The sequence below is a fragment of the Rhea pennata genome, chromosome 2 (assembly GCF_028389875.1).
Source record: "Rhea pennata isolate bPtePen1 chromosome 2, bPtePen1.pri, whole genome shotgun sequence".
NCBI classification, from domain to species: domain Eukaryota; kingdom Metazoa; phylum Chordata; class Aves; order Rheiformes; family Rheidae; genus Rhea; species Rhea pennata.
The window spans coordinates 6999746-7024557 of NC_084664.1; the positions used below are offsets into that span (position 1 = coordinate 6999746).

At 39.4% G+C, this 24812-nt stretch overlaps 1 protein-coding gene across 1 annotated transcript in view; it reads right to left on the minus strand.

Moving 5' to 3' along the window:
• Positions 1 to 4605: 4605 nt before the first annotated feature.
• EXOG (exo/endonuclease G) overlaps positions 4606 to 24812 on the minus strand; it is a 20232-nt gene continuing 25 nt past the window's right edge. Inside the window, exons 1-6 of the mRNA XM_062568782.1 lie at positions 24705 to 24812; positions 23847 to 23996; positions 21117 to 21256; positions 19230 to 19306; positions 16544 to 16658; positions 4606 to 5193 (exon numbers count right to left, since the gene is read on the minus strand). The exon at positions 24705 to 24812 is cut by the window's right edge and continues 25 nt beyond it. Coding sequence (XP_062424766.1) covers positions 4732 to 5193; positions 16544 to 16658; positions 19230 to 19306; positions 21117 to 21256; positions 23847 to 23996; positions 24705 to 24812 — 1052 coding nt within the window. The 3' untranslated portion in view covers positions 4606 to 4731. The remainder of the gene's footprint in view (positions 5194 to 16543; positions 16659 to 19229; positions 19307 to 21116; positions 21257 to 23846; positions 23997 to 24704) is intronic.

Genomic DNA, 24812 nt, shown 5'->3' on the forward strand with positions numbered 1-24812 from the left:
AGGTGGAGCTGATTAGACGGACTTGAATGAAAAAAAAAAAAAAAGAAAGAAAGAAAGAAAAAAAAGGAATATTTCCTACAACCCCGCCGCTTGCTGATCTGCTTTGCTGCACAGCGAGAAAAAAGCTTTTCCTGTGTGACTGCAGGAGAAGACAATTCAAAAATAGCAAAATTGCCCTCACTTCCCCACTGAGTCAGGTTACTAGCTAGAGCACGTTGGGGTTTATATATAATTCCGCCACAGCTTCACTGCCCGGCAACAAACACACAGGAACAGGAGAATAGACACAGTAGGATTTTGCTGTTTTTTTCCACACAGGTTTGCACAAGTTAAATACGTTAAGGGGCCCAGGCATTGGAGTATCAGAGGCACTCACTTCAGATGCCACCAAGTTTTAAAACCCCTGTTTGACTGCCATCTTACCTTTAAGCGCTTTTGGATGATGAACTTCTCAGGATGCCTGAACTTCTGCCACTAGACATGCAGAATTAGGTCCTAAGGCCACTTGACTTATTTGCAGCTCTTGCTCACACCTAAGTCCCAGATCAATTCTCGAATTAAGGATCTGGTTTTTTGGCCTGTGTGGCCCTACCTCCAATAAAGTTTTGGAGAACGCCTCCTGATTTAGACCTCCTAGCAAGGACAGTCAAAGCAAGGCTGACCCCCCTTTAGCAACACCTTCTACCTACTGGCACAGACGACGAGGGGGCTTGGCGGGCAGGAGAGCTGTCTCCAAATCACCACGGCTGATGCAGAGCAAGGCCCTGAGACAGGTTACTCTGCTTCCCAGCAAGCATTCACAAGGGAGAGAATAGCTCTAGCTGGTCACAGAGGTTAGACAAATGGGGTTTCCATTAGATCACTGGCTTCAAGTCTGTGGTGCAGTGGGATGTGAAAGCTGGCCTCCTTGAACATATCATTCAAGCAGGCTGAAAGGCCTCTATGGGTTTACTCTGAGGAAGGGTTGGTTTACACAGCCAATTCCAAAAAAACAGGTCATGATTCAACTCTCTGCGGAGCCCAGCACCCATTTCTCTTCAGCAATCACTGCTGCCTTCTGCGAATCCCGGGTTTTGGTATCTACCTGTCTCCATGTATTTTACAGGGCATCTCATAGTCTCAGTCAGCGGGAAGGCTCCAACGAGTGAAAGGATACTCAGGCTTGGGTGTTGCAGCACCACCACCAAAGTCCTTCTACGAAAGCAGCCCTCAACCTTCTGGGTGTCTAACTTCTTCTTGTCTAGTTGTTGCCTGCCTTATACAGTACATGCTACTTCTTCAGGACAGGGACTGTTTCTCCATGGCTTAGTACAGTACTTAGCACAAGCTAATGAAACTCATTGCAGCTACTATACTGCAAACTCAAAGTTGCAAAACAGTGCTCCAAAACCAACTAACTACACAAAAATAGAAAGCAGAATTTTAAAAAAATCCCTCCATAACTTACAGCTACAGATGCAAAGCAATGGATGGTAATACAGATACAATCGTAAACATCTGTACAGAGTTAAATCCTCACCTAGAATGAGATTCATGAAGAAACAGGCCTCAAAAATGTCTTTGAAGTAGATAATCAAGCTGGCTGGTCAAAGGCAGTTTCAAACATTACTCTCAAAAACTTTACCCAAGATAAATCATTAGCATCATACTGCACTGCAGTCAATATAAAGCTCAAAACAATTTATTTCAAATGGTTATCTTCGTAGCATAACCAGAAAGACAGCTAATAAGGAGCAAACTTCCCCCATCATTTTTAGACACTATGAGGCCGACGCAGTAGAAACAGGCTGCCCCCAAAAGGCCACATCTGAGGAGCGCACCAACCTGCGACGCGTTTCGGTCAGAACGGGCAGCGAGCCCCGAACTGGGGCGGAAGGCAGCTGCCGAGTGCCCTTGAGAACAGGGCTCCTGCCCTTTATTCGTGCCTGCGTTACTTCACTGACAGCATCCTATTTACCACCGATTTCATCCTGGATCAGGACCCGCAGCAACAACTGAGAGCAGACAGTCGATGGAATATCAGAAAATTACTGTATCAGGCTGTGGCCAGCCAAGTGCTCATCTTCCCTTACAATCCACTTATCTAGCTTTAAAAACAACGTACTAAAACAGAGGAGTCTTCTGTATTCCTGGGACTCAGCACATTTAGCTGCTCCCAGAGTTTGTACTGTAACTACTGACGTATGTATTCAAGCGATTAAGTATGCAAGCGTGCGATGGATGGACACATACCCCAGCACAACTCTTTAAAAATCTTGAGGCAATTATTTACAGTGGTGACTCCAATTAGTGTTTAAACCCCTCTACCCACCATGCCTTTACTTGCACTATACTTCTCAGCAAAATACAATTTTTTTTCTGTATGCTAGACTCCACAGTTATCTCAGTTGAGAAAACTGAACCAAACAGGTGAATATATTCTTTGGTATATACAAGAGCTAGAAGTGGTGTCACTGTTCACTGGCGCCCTCCAGTCGCTACCTGCTGCCACCGTCCAAGGGGAGCTAAGGAACGCTGACTATGCTTAAACAGAGCTGAAAATTATATAGAGCGCCAAGCCCGTGTGGTAAGCCACTAGGCATGAAAATTATGGTAGCTGGGCCTTGCAGGAATTCAAGGGGGTGCATAGGGCCTGAGAAGGTACTGAATTAGAGAGCAGCTGGTCCCTACAGCAAGCCTTCATAGAAAACTCTGTATTTCTGCGCTGCTGTAATCGCGAGCTGTCAGCAGAAAGGGAGGATACTTGAAGTAGCTGTAGTTCTTCACACACAACTGGTGCTGTCTGAACACACGTCTCCACTCCAGATGGACATGTAGCTGTAGCACAGAGATCTGTTCCAGCTGTACCTCGCAGGTGTGAGAGCTCTGCAGGAGCAGAGATCTGCACCTCCTGCTGCTCTGTTTCCTCACAACTGCTAGGATCAATGGTGAAGAGGAGAAGGAAAGTGCAACATGCAAGTAAAGAACATGTAAAGAAGCCAAAAAATAGAGAAAAAAACAATACAAAGAGCAAAGGCCGCGTACATTTCCCATAGGGGGTAACACCACCAGAGAGCCAAAGGGCAGCCATAACAGCTGCCTGGACCCAAGTAAAACATGTGCACGACCATCAGAAGATACATAAAGTAGGCAGCACTTTGCTTTGCAGACAACACACAACATCTCTTACACGCTGAAAAGCAAGAGGTTGCTTGTTGCATTTTGATTTATTGTTTTGCTACAGTTAGTAAGATTAACCACCCAAATCTTGGGCTGAAAGTGAAATGAGCAAACATTTTGTCAGGATTTCACCAACTTTGTCTGCAATTTATGTGGGTAATAAGCTTTTATGATGTCCTTAGCTACTCACATTTCTGTTTTTTTAATGTCTGGATTTTGTAAATGTGTTCTTGGCAAACACAAGGGTGTCATGGGAACCGTAACTGCTTTATAAATAAAGTATTCCACTTTTGGAGAGTACATCTGAATTGCAGTGAAACTATAGATTTTAGAAATCTGAGCATGGTCTGTGAATCATAACATCCAAATAATGTTCCTGATTCAGCCTGACATGAAGACTCTTCTCAGAAAACTCTTACATTATGAATCTTAGAAGTATTTTTACTGCATAACTCTAGATTTATGTAGACTGCTACCATTACAAAAATTTTCTAAATTTTGACAGCTCTTCCTCTTTCTTTCCAGATGTAAATTGTCACAGGATGAAAGTCATGCTAATTTATTTAGGTATAAAATTGAAGATACATAAATGAAACAAGTAAAAAAAAACTGAGGAAAAACATTCATAAATATGTTTGTAATCAATCTTTTGCATGCATGTAGAAGTTTCATTGCAGAGTTTACAGCTCAAAGACAGTGGCACTGTGTATGAAAAGTGAGTGACCACAAACAAAAACAAAGCAAAAAGTGAGAATAAGAAGGTGCTCTTCTCTCAAACCAAACAGATGCGTTTTGTTCCATATTATTCAAATTTAGTGGTTAAAGTGAAATATTAAGCTTATAATAATTTTTGAAGATCTAATCTACACTGATAGCAAGTTGTGTAATATATATTCTGCAAAGAAAAAAAGTTTAAACAGGGAGACGTCTGCTGCGATTGATCACTGACAATCATCAGCTACCGCTATGCTTAAGTATCCAAAGTGCACAAGATCTGTAGAGGTAAGAACATCTGAATTGTTTGTTGAACCTAACTAAGTAACTAAGATTGTAAGGGATTATTTAATACAGGTTTCGCTATTAAAAAAAAGTGTTAAATAAAATGTCTAAATCACTGTAATAACCCCCCACACACTGCCCCCCAAAATTACTACTGCTCCTCTGGCATCATACTGAAAGACAATTGCAGGCTGTTACATTTAGACATGTGCCAGTTATACTCCCAAGGTGTTTACTGTCTATTTTTACAATATTCCTAGAAGGGATTCCATACAAACCCAAAGTCTGACGTCTGGTTTGAAAAATAGCACAAAGCCTTCTCTGGAGGTCCTGTAATCTATTCATGCCAGAAAGGGGTCATTTTCATTTCCCACATCTAAATATTGCAGCAAACCACGCAATACGTGTGCATCATATTACAGGAGAATGAACGTTATTCCAACCTCATCAACTTCCAAGTATTTCTTTATTCCTTCACAATTCAAAATACGTACTTCAGAAAGCCCTATTTTTTGCTTGCCTACAGCCTCCCTCTAAAAAGTACAAAACCCAAACATATTTCTGAACAAGCACTCAGCCAGCTTTCCCTTCTCTAGCTTTTATTTGTTTTTCCTGCATCAGTTCTTCCTCCTTCTTCTTGTGAAGCTTTAGAAGATATTCGTCAGGTTCAATTCCCGCTTCCTTTAATTCTGACATGACTTTCTCCAACCGGTGCAACGTATGAGCACTTTGCACTTTTCGAGTAGTGATATACAATGTAAATTCCTTGAAACCCATCAGTTTACAGGTGTCCACATCACAGATATTTTTAACATCTTTGTTTTTGTCCACCTGGGGGAAGAAAATCAAACCGGACATTTTTTCCAGGTCTTCAATATTTACTTGGAACTCAGTCAGCTGGTGACTGAAGCCTATGGGATCATTAGGCACCACAAAAGCCCCCAGTACCAAGGGCTCTGTGGTTGTTCTGCTCCGCCTGGCAAGGATCACCTTGTAGAGGTGGGATGGCACAGCTACATCATCCTTTCCAATTACCTAGGGAAAGAAAAGTTCTGTTACAGATACAGATCTCATCAGTTGTGGGGGCAAGAGGGCGAGGAGGGAGAGCCAGATTAATCCTACCATCTTTAAAATGGAGTCACAGCGTGTAACCACACATCAAAATCATGTTCAATGCATCAGACCACAAGCCAGGACAGAAACACGTTTCCTTGCAGCTCTTTATACAGCTGCTGGGGACTGAGCTGGTTGTTTGATATCCAAATCTCTCTCAAATAGGAAGAGCAGGGCAGAGAAGAGAGGAGTAAACTGCAGAGTTAACTGCAGAGTTGTTTGGCCACTGTCAGTAGGAGACTTTCCCAAAAGGCTCTGGGCCTTTATCCTGTAATACAACTAACTTTCTATTTGACTGTTAAAAGCAATGATGCAGACAAAAGGTCAAAAGATTAGTCAGTAATTGCCTAAATATCTGTAAAGATCAGAGACTAAGAAATTAGTAAGAGTGAATTCAACTTAAATTTGTCAAGCAGAGGAAAAAACAGTAACTTCAGTTGCAGTTGAAACTGAACTGGAACCAAATCTGAAAAACATATTTGGAAACAAGGATTCAGCCAAGACACCAGTTCACTAATCCTCTGGTGCAGACCTGTAAACATAGCTGACATGAAGGGATGGTAGAGATCCTTGTTGTACTGCATCATATTAACACTTCGAAAGCTGTTTTTAATAACAGTGACTCTAAACTTCACTTTAAATCCCTGATTTGGCAGTTCCAAATCAGATCGATACTTTCAACAGTCATTTAAAAAAAAAAAAATCAATTCTAACTTACCTTTTGTCAGTTATTTTTCATTTTATCCATGTACATACATATTATATTTAAGCTATTCTATCTAAGCAAGCATTTTTATGAGGGGACCCAGATATAAAAGTAGTACAGTCAGTGGCTCTTAGCATCTTGAGAGAAAGAAGTTGATCCAAAGAAAGGCATAATTTGATGCATGTATTTATTCCACGTATTCACTATAATTCAGCTTAAGAGCTTGTATATTTTGGGTTTCCTGCTGTGTCACTTGGACCAGGATCCCAGTCTTGAAGCACTAGGAGGGAATGACCAGGACCCTGAATTCATTTAAAACTTGGAATAAGCTCACATACACACGTATATAGTAGACACTCCATCCTGCATCAAGAATTAATCTGAGGGAATATTCCATTTTATGACAAATACTGTAATCTTTCCCCTGTCAGTATTCAAATAAATGATGCTCATGCATGCATTTTATTAAGCTTTTTTTGCAGCAACAGTATTGAGCTTATCTGCTGTGCTGACAAAATACAAGTCGTACACAGAAAACTTGAATTTTTGCTTAACCCTTCCGTGTAACTACCTTTTCTAAAATTGTACTTTTATTCTAACAGTAACAGAAGATGCAGATGCTCTGTAACAGCTAAACAAGGATCTTGTTTGATACATAAAATCCAGTATTTGAATATTATATCCAGGGTGTGTAATACCTGCAAAAGGAATTACTTTTTGATTGTTGACAGTTTGTTAGATACCTGCTTTCTCTGAAACTGTATTTTAACTGTATCTATTTCACTGCCACAACTGCTCAAATTAATTACAAGTATTTTACAAACTGATCTGGTGTATCAGTTCAGACATGCTCTTTCCAGTCATATATTCTGCATAACTCAATCATAGAGGAAATGTTTCCCATGTATGCTTTATTTTGGAGAATATTCAGCACTTCGGCAAAAGATAATACATTTTAAAACCAAACTTTGCCTATGGCTACTGAACCAAATGTCACTTTGTTTATTCCTAAGTTAACTCACTTCAGTTATGAATTCTAATAGCGCTTACAGTCCTTTAGGCCTGACTGGTTAGACCTAACCATAAAAAAAAGTGCCTTTAGAAGACAAGGAAACCTTTGATAAAGAGGTGAAAAATCTACTCTTGGATTTGTTTATTCTGTTACCAAAAACAGATTATTTTCCTTCTCTTCCCTAAACTAGGTTATTTAACAGCACTTCTGCATCACCTTGCTGTGGTTTACACTTCTCTACAAAAGTGATCTTGCTTGTGCCACCAACCCTCTCCCAAAGCCCTGCCTAGACATATAACAGTCATTGAAACAGGCAAGCAGTTCCCTAAATAAATACCTTATGTTAAAGCTACTTTTCCTTTCAGCAAGGATAGATGCCTTGATAGGGAAATTAGAGCTCCTGAGTGTCAAAGCACTTTGCATTTAGCATTCAGTGTAGGTGAAACCAGAGTTACAGCTCCCGGGGATCAGGAGCATAAATAATCAGAACTGACTGATGTACAGGTAATTTTAAAAACTACTGAAAACCACACATCAATCTACTGCTATATCTAGCAGCTTAAAACTGAATTATAAAGTGAAGGGTGTTGGAGTTTAACCTTGTTGAGATGGCTGGCACTCCAACCAGGAAGAACATGCCATGGTTTGGGGGTAAGAGGGAAGGAGGCAGGAAGCACAAAAAGCTCAGGGGCAGGAAGTGGGTGGTTCGTATTTCTGTATTTGGCCAAGCACAGGCAGTAGGTGATACCATTGAAGGCCAGAGGTTGTAGTTCTTTTCCTCCCCTTGGAAGACAACACTTCCAGAGCACATACTGCAACCTCAGCTACTAGGTGCTGTGTGCTGCCAAGGCAGGGCAGAGCAGAAGAGCGAGCCTGCACGAGGCTGTGAGGCACCTTGAAGCTGCTCTAGCCCCTCAAGAGATGGTTGGTAGCCAGCCTAAATCCTGTTCATGAGGTTTCTCAGAGTTCACAAGCTCCTCATCTGCAGCATTGCTGTGCAATACGTCTCACAATTCCTTTTCTAGGCTCTTCACATACCTTTTCCACTTTAAATACTTACATACATCCTCAGACCTCCTTACCTTTGCTCCCATCCCTCCTCAAAACCTTCCAAACACACACCAGCACCCTGTCTTTCATATAAAAGACAAGAGGAAGGCTGAACACACAGATGGAGCTGCTACAAGTAGCTCCAATTAGGGGTTATACAGCATATGTAAAACAAACAGGTGAACGTGCGTTGAGTGAGCTAGTAGAGACAGCAGGGGATTGAGTTCGAGGACTGAGTGGGTGGATATAAAGGCTGGGGAATGAATAGAGCTGTATGTGGAATAGTTAGGTATGAAATGGAAACGCTGAATGCCTGGAGTGGGTGTTAAGGGAAAACAGACCTTATGCTTATGTAATATTATGCAAATATATATATATATATTCTATGCAAAATAATGCATTTATGCATAGTATATGTCCCCACGAAGGAAAGAACAAAAGACTGAGAGGACTGTTCCAAGAAGAAGGCAGGTTTGCTTTTTGAGAAATGTAATTCTAAATACAACTCAATGCTATACAGGCAATGACCATATCTGTAATTTATGCACCACTTCAGTTCCACATAAGCTTTCTTTTGAGGATTGAAACAAAATTTAAATTTAAAGCAGAGGCTTTGTACTAGTCCTCTGAATAGCCCTAAACTTTTACAATTACTTTACTGAGTTCTAATAAAGTGACTAAACCAAGTTTTAGCCTACCAGAATGGTCAGAGTCCACGACAGTGTTCTTCCCTTACACAAAAGGAGGCATAAAAGCTCTATCATCCCCCAGCTCATTCTGCTGGGAGAGATTACCATGCGCGGAGATTAAGTGAGTGACAAAGCATATATACTCTTCCTCTGCAGTTTAGAACTGATGTGAACCACGCACAGGATGCATCACCAATAATTTACGCAACCAGGGTGATCCAACAATTATTGTTAGAAAGAAATGTAGTCCTTGAACAAACCACAGTACTTGCATCATTATACACTCTAATATACCACAATTGCTTTTCTATAGGAGTAGATAGAGCAGCTGCTGCTGAATACTCACATGTTGCTGCCCTGCACAGCTAGCTCAACAGCCAAGAAAAGTAAAAAAAGCATGAAGTGAAGTAAGCAACAGAAGCACCAGGCAGGAAAAACTCAGTAATTAATTTCCTATTGCCACCTAGAGGATTTTCATACCTAACTACAGCAATTTGGATCACTACTCTGATCTGCACCATCACATTTATCTCTGTGCATGCCAAACAGAGGCAGACAGCATATGCTCCTATTGTAATAGCACAGAAAGCAGGTCAAGATCAGCTGTGGACAGATGTTGACTTTGATCTGTGCTAGTCTATCCACAGGCAGAGGATGATCTTCCAACAATCAGTGCCTGCAACGGCTATCTATCCTGGCTGGAAAGCAACAGTTTTTAATAGTACCTACGACTCAAACCTCAAAGCCAGCACAACCCAAAAAATATAGCACTAGTTTACTGAAAATCGTTGCTATCCCAGATGCTTTCACACCACTTTGGGGACAGGAAACCAGGTAAGTTTCTTGCCTTGCCCTTCAAAAGTTTCTATTTTTTTATTCCTATAAAATTTTGTTTAAAAATTTTCACATTTTCAACAGCCTCAAAAATATATATTCAACCCAAAACCTTCTTTTTATATCATTATATATATTCCCTTCTCATTCCTATTTGTAATACTAATGTGAAATTTCAAATATTATTTCTCTTTTGCTGTCCATTTTAGTTCACCATTAAAATATTCATTGCCCTAACACTTTGAAGTTTCCTATTCTATTTACATTTCCTTTGCTCTTGTTTTGTTCAGTGAGCTGGCATTGATGACCAAACTCGTGTTATCTAATACTGCAACATTATGATAATATCACTTTCAACATTTTTTTGTTTGTTGGTTTTAAGTATTGACATTGATACACAATACTTGTATTCCACAAGTATGTATAAATTTGTTACCTCTCCATGTCCAATTAAACATCGACAGCAGTCTTGACTATGGGACACTAAAATGCATGCAATTCTTAACATTTGGAGATGCTTATGTATTGCTAAAACAATAATGTGTTAGTAAGCAGTTTTACCAACTTAAGAGCTCACAGGCACAGATAAAGATAAGGGCAGAAGCAACAAGATTTGTCAAAACAGAGAACTCAGTGAGCTTTGATAAATTTGGTCTCACAGCTAGGTCACTGAATTGTGATTCTTCTAACATTCTGCTCCCTGCATGATTTTGGCCAAATCATAATACTGTTCTTACTTGAAAGTTTTCAAATTGGAGAAAGAATGAATTTGATAATATTTGTGAAGTGCTTAGATATTAAAATAAAGATAGTTGCTAATGGCACCTCGGATAATTTTAAGCATAACATAATAATGAAGGTCAACTTCATGGGAGTAAACATAAAGAGGGGGTAAAGCTGCCACTGAAAAAGACAATTTGCAGGTTAAAAGAAAGAAAACTGCATTCTTCATAAATAGCACCAAGGCAATATATAAGGTGTAATAGTAGAACACCTGAGAGATTACTGGAAGCAAAACAGAACAGTTAATCCTATTCAAAATTTTAAAACAAAGTTATGTTTTAATTTCATATGGAATTTTATACTTTTATAAGAAAGCTAGCTTCTTCTGAAAGGGTAGGAATAATTTTTAAAAGAAAGGCATTCTGAATCTAATAGTAGTATTTTGCCACCTAGTGACTAGAAAATGAAAATCAACCACAAAGAGAATTAGCAGAAGGCGCTAGTCTTTCATCAGGGAGCAGCAGCTTAGGACTGACAATTAGATCAGAGATTCTTGTAGAACCTGGCAAACAGAAATCTTATTCAGTCATAACTTCACCATCAGCACACAGTGAAGAGTCCTTGCATCAAGGAGTACCACCAAATTCGTTAAAATGATAGCTCCAGAAATTCCTTCCACACTCAGCAACCCTTTCTTCTCTCTCTCTAACAACCACAGATAAAGGTTAAGATAAAGGTACCCTGGAAATCCGAATTGCCTAAGAATGTACAAGCGTACATACAATTGTGCACATTTGGTAGGTAACAACACTTCTACCTACATCTGGCAATAACAAAATTAAGAGTTCTGTCATATTTCTTAAGGTACAAAGTTCAGGCATGCCATGCCTGTCACCCAGAATAAGACTGTAGCCTTCTCAGCAGTCACCTGTTTCACTTTAGCTGTTTTAAGTTTAGGCATGATCTAGCCCAAAAGATGTTTTGCTTTAGATAATTAATTCCGGCTAGTATTACCCCACATTTGACAACATAGAGCTTGGTTATAATGCGGTACTGAATTCTGAATAGAAACAGACCTTCTGGCAGCATAAAAAGTTCCCTCTGCTATCAGCACTTTTTCTTGTACTCGATTGCTGTGACAGCATTAACTGCCTTTATTCCAATCCCTTCCGAGTTTGTGATGGGCAGCACTAATTCTGTCAGCACTGTTTCTCCCTAAAATTTGAGAGAATTCTATCAGATGGCATTGAGCAGAACTAAGAAGTGTAAAGGCAGTCTTTGAAATACAGCAAATACTATAAATACAAATCAAATTAATAAACTGTTATAAAATTGCACAGCCAAACACTCCAAATGCAAGTGTATGTATTTCAGGAAGATTTAAGTTATGGCTGTTCTGATTGCTATTGCCAAGTCACTTGGCAATCCTAAAAAAGAAGGAAGAAAAAATAAAGATGGTGAAAAAGGTGTCCATACAAACACTGTTATGGCATAAAAGAGACAAACTTTCTTTTTTAACATAACGAGAATGCGTATATGCGTTATGATGTCTCGTTTATTTCTTCCACAAAATCCACGTAGGTTATTTACCACCGAATCTAATACAGCTACTATCACCACTTTGCCTATAATAAAAGAACCTTCAGGATGGGTGCAGTGCTAAATAAAAGTAAACCCATAAATCTATTCTGCACCTTTGGTGTCCCTTCTCCTCCAATCTTAACCCAGCGTCTATTATTTTCATTTGTACATCATGTCTAAATTTAGGGTTGACAAAAGCTCTAGTCGGTTGTACCAGCTGATCTAACACCTAGCCCTTTGAAAATAAGTTTTATGGGACACACAGAATGGACCTGCATCCATTACTGTCTGTGCAGCCTTGAGCCCATTTGGGGAGGTCAACAAATAGTAACAGCTCTCAAGTTTATTTCCTCCTTTACCATGGATTTCTTCCCTCTGTAGCATCTTAGCCAAGAGAGAAAAAGTTGACTGGGGAAACCATAAAGTACCATTATACATTTGAGAGGTGCAATTTGCTTTCCAGGGACTGACTTACCATAGATACAGGATTACAAAAAAGTATCTTTTCTGGGATAGTTATTATGCATCTCTGTCCAACCTAGGAAAGTTCAGTCATTTCATTTTGAAAATTAAACAACGGACACAATGCCAGTACGACCTCAGTATATTAACAAAAGGGAAAAGAAAAAGGTCTTCTTCAAACGATGAACAAAATAGTATCTAAATTGTGTTTTCTCTGGACAGCCACAGCTGATCCTTCTTAAATTAAGAATCAGTACAGTGACAGCAGGAATAGGAGGGTGAAGAGTTGAGCATGATGCAGTAAAATCACTGCAAAATGTTCTATCCCAAACTCAGAATTTGCTGACAGAGGAAAATCACTGTAGTGACAGTCACTGGAAAACAGTAATGTATAAAACAAGACAATGTCATTTTGATTTGAGCTGGACAAAGATGAAAAACCTGGATCTGCCACTCCAATGACACAGAACAGATTTTTTCCTGTTGGCATTCTATTTTACATATATCCTCAAAATATATTTTTCAGATACCAAGCACAGTCATCAATTCAGCCTTTGCAATAAAAACCTCCACTGGGGACAGATGAAGTGACAGACCATATCTGAGGATACAGCAAGTTCAGCCAATAGATAGAACAGCATTGGCATCTAAGGAGTTCAAGGTTAATTCCCTTTCTGGAATTAAACAACAAATGGTACCAGAGTCCAAGCAGGAACTGGGAACAATGCCATGACCGATGCTCTGTTTTTCCTCTATAGTGATCTAAAAATAACCTTTTTGGATGTCTAATGAGAAAAACACCAGCCTGTAAAGCCATGAATACGTATTTTACCACTCATTTAGTCAAAAACAAGGAAATAAAGATTGAAGAGAAGATTGAAACAACTCAATGCAGACACACTCATTGTAGTATTTCTGTGTTTTCTTTTTCACAGTTCTCTCTTGGAGGAGAAAAAAAAAACATTAAAAAAGAGCTGAGTCATAACAGTTATGCTGCCAAATTATAGGTTGTGAGTTTCAGCACTTTGGTGTATACTACAGCACTTCTCCTTAAACAGCAGATAAAAAGAAAAAGGACACTTTCCCACATCAGCTTTTTAAGCCCAAACAATGAGGACCAAAAGCCATTCATTTCTAAGTCATTTTTCTGAATCTAACAGTGTTCAGTCCTGAAAGATGGCTAAGAGTTATCTTCTATTCTTGTCTAGCTGCTAATTCAGAATTCTTGGTTTAGGGGCAGAATCGCAGTCCGCTAAAGTCAAAGGCAGTGACTGCAACTGCATCTGAATTCTGTTTGCAAAAGAACTTCCACCCAGTGCTTTGACAGAGCATGTTCCTTCTTCTAGGGGTATATGTTGGTATAGGAGAAAACAACCAAACAAAAAACCCTCTCCACTTTGAAGCCTCTCTCCCTACAGAAGAGCTTCAACTACAAGCAGAAGAACTTATGCTATAAACAGATTTTGAAATAACAAAGCCTTTCTTAGACTGTATTTATTTACATTTAGAAGTGTTGTATAAGTTAAGGAGAAAAAAAATATTTCCAACTCTTTTTCCCACTGGTAGCCAGCAGTATCTGTTCCCAAATTCACAGCCAGAGGCTTAAACACAAATCAATCTACGCAGTGAGTCCCACTCTAAGAAAGCTGACTAAGAAGGGTTTATGAATGTTGCCAAATGATGAAATGAAAACACAAATACCATCATTTCATTGTTTTTAATCCCACACTGTACTTCACTTCATAGTAGATATCAAGACCAAAACTGATAGTACATTTATGAAAGACCAGAGTTGTCATCAAACTCAAAGACGACGAAGACGTCTTGGCAGCAGACAAGGACAGAATGATACGATAATCAAAGCAGCACGTACATTTTGTGCCGCTATTATTCCATCACTGTTTACTGTTATCAGGTTACTTAGAATAAAAGCAGTAAGTTGCAATGCCTGCCCTTATTTTTACCTGTAGAATACTCAAATTTACATTTAAGAACCAAAGTATGGAGCCATGATTTTTTTTTTTAAAGTAACATTTCTTTTGTGAGTAAACACTTCTTCTAGGGACAAAAACTAGAAAAGGATGACCAAGATAAAAGTGAAGTAGCTGGGAGACTGGTTTTCCAGCAAGCAATTAACTTGAGCATTTTTAGCTATAAAATGCTCAAGTCAGCTCTCACAATTTTTAACTCTTTGCAATGCAAGATTAATACTTTTTTTTTTTAATCCTTTAAAAAAAAAGAGTGCAATGCCCTGACAGTTACAAGAAAATAAATTCCAGCAGCTATGTGCAAGCCTGGAGCTCTTACAGCACTGTTCTGGGCAACTGTAAGCCAAATGCTCAGATTGATGCTGCTGAAAGGGAGTACTCCCCTCTTGCTCCCAGCTATGCGCTTTTGCCACCTATCTCAAGCTGTCACTAGTAAATGCTGGGCTCCTCTGCACACCGTTCTATCTTCCTAAGGCAGTAGAAAACAAGTTCAGTAAAAAACAAGCTCAGTAAACAAAGTCCAGTACAGATGTTTTTTTCATCGCATTAGTTAATTAAGCAGCTTATGGACGGATTTGACAGTCACCAGCACTGGTATGCAAGGTAAAGGACTGGAAATGCGCAGCAGTGAAGCTGGACCTCTCCCTTTGGGTGGCAAGGAGCCTTGGCCAGTCTAAAGCCAGCTTTGCCACTACCTTACTGCTTGACACTGACCACATCACCTAACCACTGTCTATTTATCCCCCTGAAAATGAGAACAGTCATCACCCTCCTCACAAGGATGTGTTGGTAACTGAAGTTTGGAACTGCCACTGAACATTAAAAAGATGAATTATTATTACTGTAATTTCATGTTTATAACATGTGACTGCCTGGAGAAGAAAAAACAAAACTCAAGCTCCACCCACAAATTTGTAATTCCACCACAGCGAAGGTTACAGACATGTGTGGGTGGAAAGGGACAGTTTTTAAAGAAGTAAAAACGTAAAAGCAAGTAGGAAGAATTACATTCCATCATTACTGAGTTCCCAGCTTGATCTAACAGAAATCAGGTGTGTATTTATAATGGAAAAGTAGTGCCTAAATCTTACTGCTAATCAAGCTGGGGTTGAAAGCTGAACATCCCTTCCTTTACTCTCATATCCCCCTGAAACAGCGGCTTGTTTATACTGAACTCATTTACCGATCCTCAGAAAACTAGCTGGACAACTGAATTACTCCGGAGCTGAAGTTACATTTTATCTAAGTACTTATTTTCAAAGAAAAACATTTTTTTTCTAGCCAGCATGCTAGCTAGAAGGTGCAAAATATAGTATTTATTATTTGCACCATGCAACCAAATTAGATTAGCATCTAACAATTGAAAACAGCAATAATATCTCATTGCACTAGAGGCAGAATGTAACAATCCCTCCCCTTGAAAATTTTACTCATTCAGATCCTACAGAAATCTAAACACATGCTTGCAAAGAGTAATTTGGGGCAAGCAACAATAAGTTCATCTCTCAACTTGACAGCCTTTCTTGTTTGTCTATCACTGATGACTTTTAGAGACTGTGCATGATTAACCCCCAAACTTCAGAGTATTTTAAGCATATAACAAAAATAGGGTGCCAAAAGAAGAACAGAAGAAGTAGCATCACAGACAAGTAGCTATGCTGAATTCACCTAAACCCTACCAAGCTTGAAAGAAGTCTTTCAGTTGGCTTTGTTCTTAGATTAGGCCTCAAAACTGAGATTTTAAGGAATGCATATGGATTACAGAAAACTGCTTTTAAAATCAATGGAGCACTGGCATTCCAATCCCCTACACAGCATGGAATTCTCAAAGTTATCTTTTGTATTGCAGTCACTTTAAAATATGCATCAATAAATGACTGAATGGATGCACAAACATCAAAACCCACTAGCTCTCTATTTAGATGCTGTCATGTATTATAGAAGTCACAGTAGTTTTACTACAGATTGTTAAAGACATTTAATAGCCCTCTCTTTAAAATAATTTATTTTATTTGCAAAATGTACTTTTCAATGTGTAGGCAAGATACAGTATCTCTAACGAACTAGACTTGCTCTGATACTTTGCATTTAACAAGAATTTTAACTTTTTTTTTGTTTTATTTTGTTTTCCCAAGCTACAATGAAATGAGATATTTTCTTACACTTAAAAAAAATAAAATAACAACACTTAACACTGCACTGTTAACCCAACAACATAGATACATACCTGATAAGTAACTCTCTTCTTTCCATCACCACCTGTTTCAGGCAAGGTCAGAGGTCCAGAAACAACCCAAACATCCTCAAATCTCTCAGTCAATTCCCGACAATACATTTCCATTCTGAAAAGATATTAGTCAGATTGTTAAGCTTTCCTAGCTGGCTCAACCCGTTCTCAGAAACATAATATGAAGGGCAAGATAAACTACTGACAGTTTCGGGGCATTTTTCCAAACCCTTATGACTGACATGCGCCTGCGTTTTACCTTCCTGGACAAGTCATGCTTCTCACCCGCTTCAGGTTCACTTATTTGCAAATAAGCAGGCGTTAGCCCTGCACATTTGAAAACAGTTTTCTGTAGTTTTACCACATCTCCTGAAAATTCAAATGTTGTACTTACTCCCAACTTGACACTAAAAAGATACTGCTGAGGGTCACTCAGAATCAGTAAAAGATACTCATTTTAAACAGCAGGTTGCATTCTCCTTGGTTTCTAAGGTTCCACAATACTATTTCCTCCCCATCACCCCCAAGGAATTAAAATCCTGCAACACAGACAATTTCACAATCATACATTTTCTAAAACTCAGCTCTTTCAGTAGCTCAAAGAGCTTTCTAGATGCATCAATGCCATTCCCAGTAAGGCTATTTACTACTCATATATATAACTGACTAGCTTTTTTTTAAAAAAAAAAAATTGTATTTCTGATTTTATTACTTTATGCTTAATTTAGTTTATCTAAGTAAAATCTTTTTATAAAAGTAAACAGGCTTCTGGATCACACTTATTTCACATAAAATGGAAGATTATAGCCTTGCTTTGATCTAGTATCCTAAGTATCACAGAAATCTGATAAAGTGAGTACCTACTGGAATTTTATCAAAGATAGAATTGTATTTCTCCTGGAAGAGGTAAGTTACATGAGACAGATGAACTCAGTTAATATGGCTGCTTCTGAAAGGGAGAGGTTTCACTACCTTCTCCCTCTTCCCTGTTCCTCATACATCGCAGCTGGGCTTCCTTTGAACTCTTCACCTGCCTGTAACCTGAACAAAAAAGTCTTTTTTTGGTGCGCTGAGTTAGTGAGCTAAATTAGCTCACAGACGCCAGAATCAGCAAGAGTGATTCTGAATAGTTCCTCCCTTGATGATAGTGAACTGTAGTACAGGCTCAAGCAACCTTGTACATTTTCAACCTAATACAATATCTAATAGTTTGCTCTATCTGAAAGATTTGCTGCACTCTCCCCTTCCCTACTGCTCCCCTTGCCTGCCCCACCTGAACACACTGTCTTCATCTTCCACCTTCACCCTTGCACACGTTTCAGTAGTTGATCCAATTTTCTCATGTGGCAAAAACATAACCAAGCAAAACAAAAAGTGAATAGTTTTTCAACTGTGTTAAACAGAATCGATGCACCACACAGAGAAGTGCCAGAACTGGCACGAAGAAAGTAGGAGAAATGCATGTTTGGAGGGCCAACTCCACTTTCAAAAGCAACAGATTGTTAGTTTGACTAAGCTGCAGCATCTACGACCACCTCAGAAGACAACTCAAGCAGCAAGCAATTAAAATAGAGAAAAAGGGCTGAAGCCAGGAAGGAATACAAGATAACAGAAAAGTACAGTATGCTTAAAATTGAGTGTCATTAAAAAAATGACTGGCAACACAAATGGTACAAACATCCTGATTATATACTTAAACTGTGCAGACAGGTATCAGAGGCTAGGATAAAATGTTAGTAACAACCTAATCTGTGGGGTGGATAGTGCCTGATGAAATTTTCAAACTCTTGAGGTGTTAAAACAATATAAAGTCTCTGTAAATGTTACAGCATTTTATTTACCTATAAAATAGCATAATCTTACTGTATTCCTCAAAATTTTACATGCATTCTTGTAAAACTAGAAAGCAGCACTTAGTTGAATGGTGAGGTATTTTTGATAAACTTTTACTACAGTACTGTGCATAATTTTGCTAACCTTCCCTTGAGTGAACTTTGTAAAAATCATCATTTTCCCTCCTGCTTCCGAGTCTTAACATTCTTTAAGCCCCATGCAAGAATCACACGATGAATACTAGTTTTATTAATGATTTTTCTGCTCAAAGAAGGGAAAGAGTAAAAAGCCTATAAGAATAGAATTAAAATGCATCTTCCAGTTATATCACCTCAAAGCTGAACCTGCCAGCATTCACAAGGTAAAAAGAACTTGTCTGACTGCTACTTGAAAGCAAGGCACTCCAGGAAACCCCTAAGACCTAAAATAGTGATGACTCAGTGTGCAGCACTCACATCTCCAATTCAAAAATTAACATCCAAACACACAGATGTGAATACTCTTGTACTGAAAATGCTCTTTTGGGGAAGAGACGTTAAATTAAAATCTAATCTTCCTAGTTTCTACTGAATTTTCCCTATGGACAGAGATATTAATCCCAGTAATATTTTATTTACTCTTTATAAACATCCTCTACAGCCTTACTAGATAAAGAATTGAAGCAGTCATTATATCGTTTTTGCACTGTGAGGAATGAGTTGCCTTTCATTTCAGAGAATGTTGCTATGATCTCTACAGGAAGCCTATAAAATGCTTGAGAATACTTTGAAGCGAAGGTCTTTTACAAATACAGATTTTTTATTTATATCACTGCTCGATATTTTTCACTTAGTTCACTCAAACAGTTTCTCACCTGTTCCAAAATCCAGCATTATTTTCATAATTCTGAGGTACAATGTTAGAAAGATAAAATGTTTCAGCCATGGCTTTCTGCATAAAGAAAGAAAATAGTATCATTTCATTGAAACATTCTCTATAAAGATGAGCTAAAAACACATTTTAGAAATTTTTTGATGAGAATCTTGCTATCTCCATAGCAAAATATTATCAACATAAAATGTCAGGCAATATCTAAGTCACGGTATTTAAAGAATTATTTTGCAGTAAGAAGCATAAAAACTAAGGTGTAAACCTTCCAGACTGGATGTATTTGTTGGATAGAAACACAGCAGAAGAATGTCCAATTCTAGAGCCATAGGAATTACTACGCTACTGCAGTGTCAGTTTTCTAATGCGTTTGGAAGCAACTAACTTCCCTTTTTAGAAGGAGAAAAATATTTTTCACTCATGCTTTTAATGTACTGGACTAGCTAAGTGGCCAGCTTTTTCTTACTAGAAAAGGCTTTATTAAAAATATTCATCAGTATTTTACAGTCTTATAGATATGTAAGCCGTAGGTGATAAAATGATTTATGATACCAAAATCTTCAAACAGCTACAGTCCTGCTTAATTTTATCTTTAAAAAGTGGCATAAGCTTCCCTGAATTGAAGCTCATGTATCCCCAGATGTGAAGGAGCTAAAATAACTACATGTACTTAGGAAAATATTGGAGAAAAAAGTTCAAAAGATCTTAAACCAGAATCTTGATAGGTTCTGTACCTGTCAACATTTCTCAGATACTTCTTTTCTATGAAAGTGAAGGGTTGACAAAAGTATTTAGAATAATGTGTAACCACTGCCTGCAGTCATTAAACTATGAAATACATTAAGATCTAATAAACCTGTATTTGAAAGGTTGTATTATCATACCATATTTCACCCCACATCCAGAATCTCTCTGTGCAGGTAGCTCTCCATGCCAGCACTCCACAAACATCACAAATAAATAACCAAAGACCTCTTCCAGTAGAAATAAAGTGACTGGTTCTTTCATCTATCGCATGCCACTGTGCTGTCACTCTGTCCCACAGCATGCTATACAGGGCAGAAATACAAATTCAAGCTGCTTCTTAATTGACAAATTGCCTGCATTAGGCACATTTCACAAGAGGACCCAACAAATCCAAAGCTACTTTGTTAGTCAGCCAATGCAGTAAGGTATGCTTTTCTTACAGCTCAAATAAATGGCAGGTGAAGGCATTTTATAGACTGAAAAGAACTATGGCAAAAAAAAAAAAAAAAAAAAAAAAAAAAAAAAGTCCAATTTACCTCATACACATTGCCAGAAAGAAAAAAGCCTTTTAAATCACCCAGTCAATCTCTTTGCCAATACAGAATAATTCTTAACAGTATTTTTGCTCTGCACAATCTAGCCTTAAATATTTCAGCACCTGCTGGTCAGAATGAAGTCATCTTCCCCATCTTACTTTACCTGGGCTTCCCAAGACACTTTAGAGGTTTAGTTGGTGAAGGTTATCACTTTCATTTTACATATAGAGAATGTGACATACAAGAGGTTGAAGAGACTTGCTCACCACTATGTAGTGCAAGATATACCAACACTATCTCTGCTAGACAAGCTAATCTAGGCGTGATTTAATGAATCTGATTTACAGCATCTGATTTAGACACCTGAAGTTGACAGCGACAGTAATCTACAACGCATCACCAGAAACAGACCTTATAACTCGAGTCTAGGTCTATGCTTCAAAAATGAGACCATGTTCCATCTCAAAACAAACAGCAAAAGGAACTTTATACATCACTTTTTAGTGTAAAGTGATGGATAGCTTAAAGACCTTTTTACAGGTCTTTTTACCCTTTCCCATTGATAAATATAAATGAAGAAAAATTCCTACTGTTGAAAATTTGTTATCGCCTGCTGGTGCCATGTGTCCTCGTGACCAGCCGCTCCCAACGTAGTCTTCATTGACAGCACTAAACATTAGAGGGATGTTAGGATCTGGTCTGAATTTACAGTGCCTTCGGTCTGCATTACCTGAGGAATAACGCACTAAATTGTTAGGTTATCAGTAAACAGTAACAAGGCTGATTCAGCTATGCCCGCACAATAGGTCCGTGCAGGCAGCATGGAGAGGCACGGCGTACAGCCGAAAAGGGTGAAATCCCTGGCTTAGAGCACTGCCACTGATGTCCAAGATTTTGTTCTAAATTCCAGTACAGTTCACAGTGCTGAAGGCATACTGATTTTTTTTTTAATTCAGAATGCCATCTTATGCATGATTTAACACATGCAGTACGTAAGACCATTACATACCCTTTCATTTAACCGATTATACAATTACATATTCTCCTTTCATTTCTCTATTTCATTTAATCGGGGGGGGGGGAGGCTACACAAACTAGGAAGAATTCCCTCAAACTTTGCACATAATCTACTTCCTGTGGCAAGGGGCCATTTTCAATAATTAAGTCTGTTAGCTGTTAGAATTATTCCTTCTTCTGTAGATGACTGTGCATATACACACAAGCTTCATACACTCAGCATTTTTTGTTAAACCATTAATACTGAGCACATATGCACCCTACACTTCCTTATGCTCCATACTGAGACCAAAGTGTGATAGATGCTCTTCACTTGTCAGTTCTCTGCAGAATCCAGAATATCTACAGACCACAAGGAAGAAGGGAAGAGGTAGGAAAAAACACGCGTATAGATAATGCATCACATAGAAACCAGCATCTGTAAGTAGTTTCCTCTTCCGTGGACATATGGACAAACGGTCAAAGAAGAAGTGACATCAAAACTAAGATGCGGTTGAGCATCTTTACACAGTGCAGGTAGAAGGAAGGAACACTCAATTTATTTTTATTTATTTATTTATTTTTAAGTAAAGCATATGACACAACTTCGGCCCTCAAGACTGATGTTTAGGAAGCAACCCTGATTGTGAAACCAGAGATTTTTTAAAAAAGAAAAAGAAATCAAGGAATCCTACTGAATCTCGGTGTTTAAGACAGTGTAATTTATCTATTGAACTTGAAAATTGGAAACTGTATCCTCACTTACTCTCTGTTCACTGCTTTGGTAAAAATGCATGATTTTTGTTGTAGATTTATACATCCCATTTGTATTTAAAACTGTTTTCTCTCAGCCATGTTTCTGAAATATTTCATTTTTATTTATCATTAAAATACTTAGTTTTTTAATAATCCTTTCAAAGAGCCAATACATAGAGGGCTTCTACGGCAAATACCTTGAACAGCATCATTCTGCCTCAAATCTCAGAATAGCTATTAGACACAAATCAGGGCTGAATGCCTCAAGATGTTTAATTTCAGCTTGCATGTTAGTTGTATTTGATCACTTCAACAATCTACCTGCTAAATCCCACTTGAGAGCAAGCTTGAAAATACTGCTTTCTCCTTAGGCAGAAGTGAAATCAATTCTACTACTTAGGGGTTGGCTGTAAATATTTTCAGGATCATAGTTTTAATGCTGAAAGGTAATATGAAGACAGTGATTAAGATTATCTAAACGGCTACTACCTTCATAAAACATTCTACAATAAAACATTCTACAATTATACAGTTAACTCCATTACGAATAATTTGTCCTATAAAAACTGAAATAACACTGTGAACTTAATTTACAGTGACCATATACCACTCACATTTCATTCTGCACTGATAGTAAAAACTACTGAGCCTCTGTCTTGCCTAAAGAATAGTAAAAGAGTATTTGATAATGCATAAGACAATACAGCAGAACAGCATCAAAATAACAGCTGCAGTCAGCAGGTATGCTTTATCTAGCTTTGAACAGTTGTAACTGTTGATACCTTTTACTCCACTTTTAACTCAGAAATGAGTGTTCGCTCTTTTCCTCTGTTCTGAGGAAATCTCTTCAAGATCTAGAGATGAAGGAGACTGGCTATTGAAGGCTTTGACCCTGCAAGCATTTACACACGTAAGACAGTACCTCAACTAACATACATTAGCCCATAAAATTAATGACAGTTTACACTACCTAAGGAAGCAAAAGTAATTTTATCCACTTGAGCACCAACACTGAACTTTGCAGGTCTAAACCAGGTAAGAGAAGCTTAACTTCAGGTTTTTCAACCTCCTTTCCGTTTATATTTTAAATAAGTAAGTTATGGTTCCCTTCTGCAACGTGACTTGCAATGTTTACGTTTTCACAGATACACCAATCTGTGGCTTTCAGACCGTTTTATAAATTCAGACAGAAATTTCTCATGGGAGGTAGCTCAAGTTCTTCTTCACCCCTCCCTTTCACACTCAACCCTTGGGCCAAGCACGTCTTGCTTGCTGCAGGATGCAGTACGTGTGTATACCTGACTAGTTCCAAACATATAGAGAATACTGAAGAAGCCTCAATGTCTGCAACGGAAGGGCTCTTAAATTGCTATCAACATCACCTTTAATAATGCCATGGCCCCGATATCTGCCCAGAGACCTGCTGCCCCCAGTGGGATCGTGAATGAGTGGAAAAACCCACACTTAAGATAAAAGTGCAGGATTTTTCTCCCCTGGGTCCACACGGTATGTGACCTGCAAAGCCCATTTCAGGTGCCATAAACGTAAGTAAATAAATGCCCACGCACCTAGCATCTTCTGCTTGGAAATGTGCTCGATCACCCACCGCGGCACCCGCTTCGCTTGGTCGTAGGACAGCGCGTGGTTGCTGTAGCACCTGGTCTCCATCCCAGCCTCGGGGAACCCGAACCGCTCCAGCACGGGCACCTCGACGGGCTCTGAGGAGGAAAAACAGACAGGACGGCACCCGCAGATGCAACGGGGCGGTCAGAAACAAGACGAAGAGGCTGCTGCCGTGCTTAAGATGGCAAAAAAAAAAAAATAATAAATAAAAATAAAGGAAAGAAAAAGAAAAAAATTAAGGGAGTCCAAGCTGTCTTTTACCAAAAAGCCGCTGTACCTCACGCCGTGCCCACCCCTGAGGGAGGGCTCTAGGGCTGACTCGCTCACCCCACCGGCTGCACACATCTGCCCAGCACTCCCTAAGGGAGAGGAGAAAACTGGCAGAGATTTAGGGACAAATCACCACGTATACATATATATATATATATATATGTATATGTATTTACATATGGGGAACTGCCGGGTCGGATGACGGCGGCCGGTGCTCCAACAGCGGCGGCGGCGCGGCGGAAGCGCCTTTCCTCACGGTGCCCGCCGCTTCGGCGAGAGCGGCCACAGCCGTTCCACAGTTTCGTTTTTACTTATATATTTATTTTTTTTAATTCGATTTACAGCCCGGCGCGGGCAAGCACCCCAGACGCCCACCCGGCAAGCTCCCTCCGGCCTCCCCTCAGCGCCGCAGCGCGGGAAGCGGCCGCGGAGGGAGAGCGGGGCCGGGCCGGGCCGGGCCGGGCCGGGCCGCGCCGAGGCGCTGCCGCTGCCGCCCCGCGCAGCTCGCCCGCCCGATCCTCCGCGGCTCTTACCCTGCGGCGGAGCCGGCTCCAAACGGCTCTGGCTGCGGAGGAGCCGCCACGCGGCCCAGCACGAAGCAGCAGCCCCCACCGCCGCGCCGCAGACGAAGCCGCCCAGGA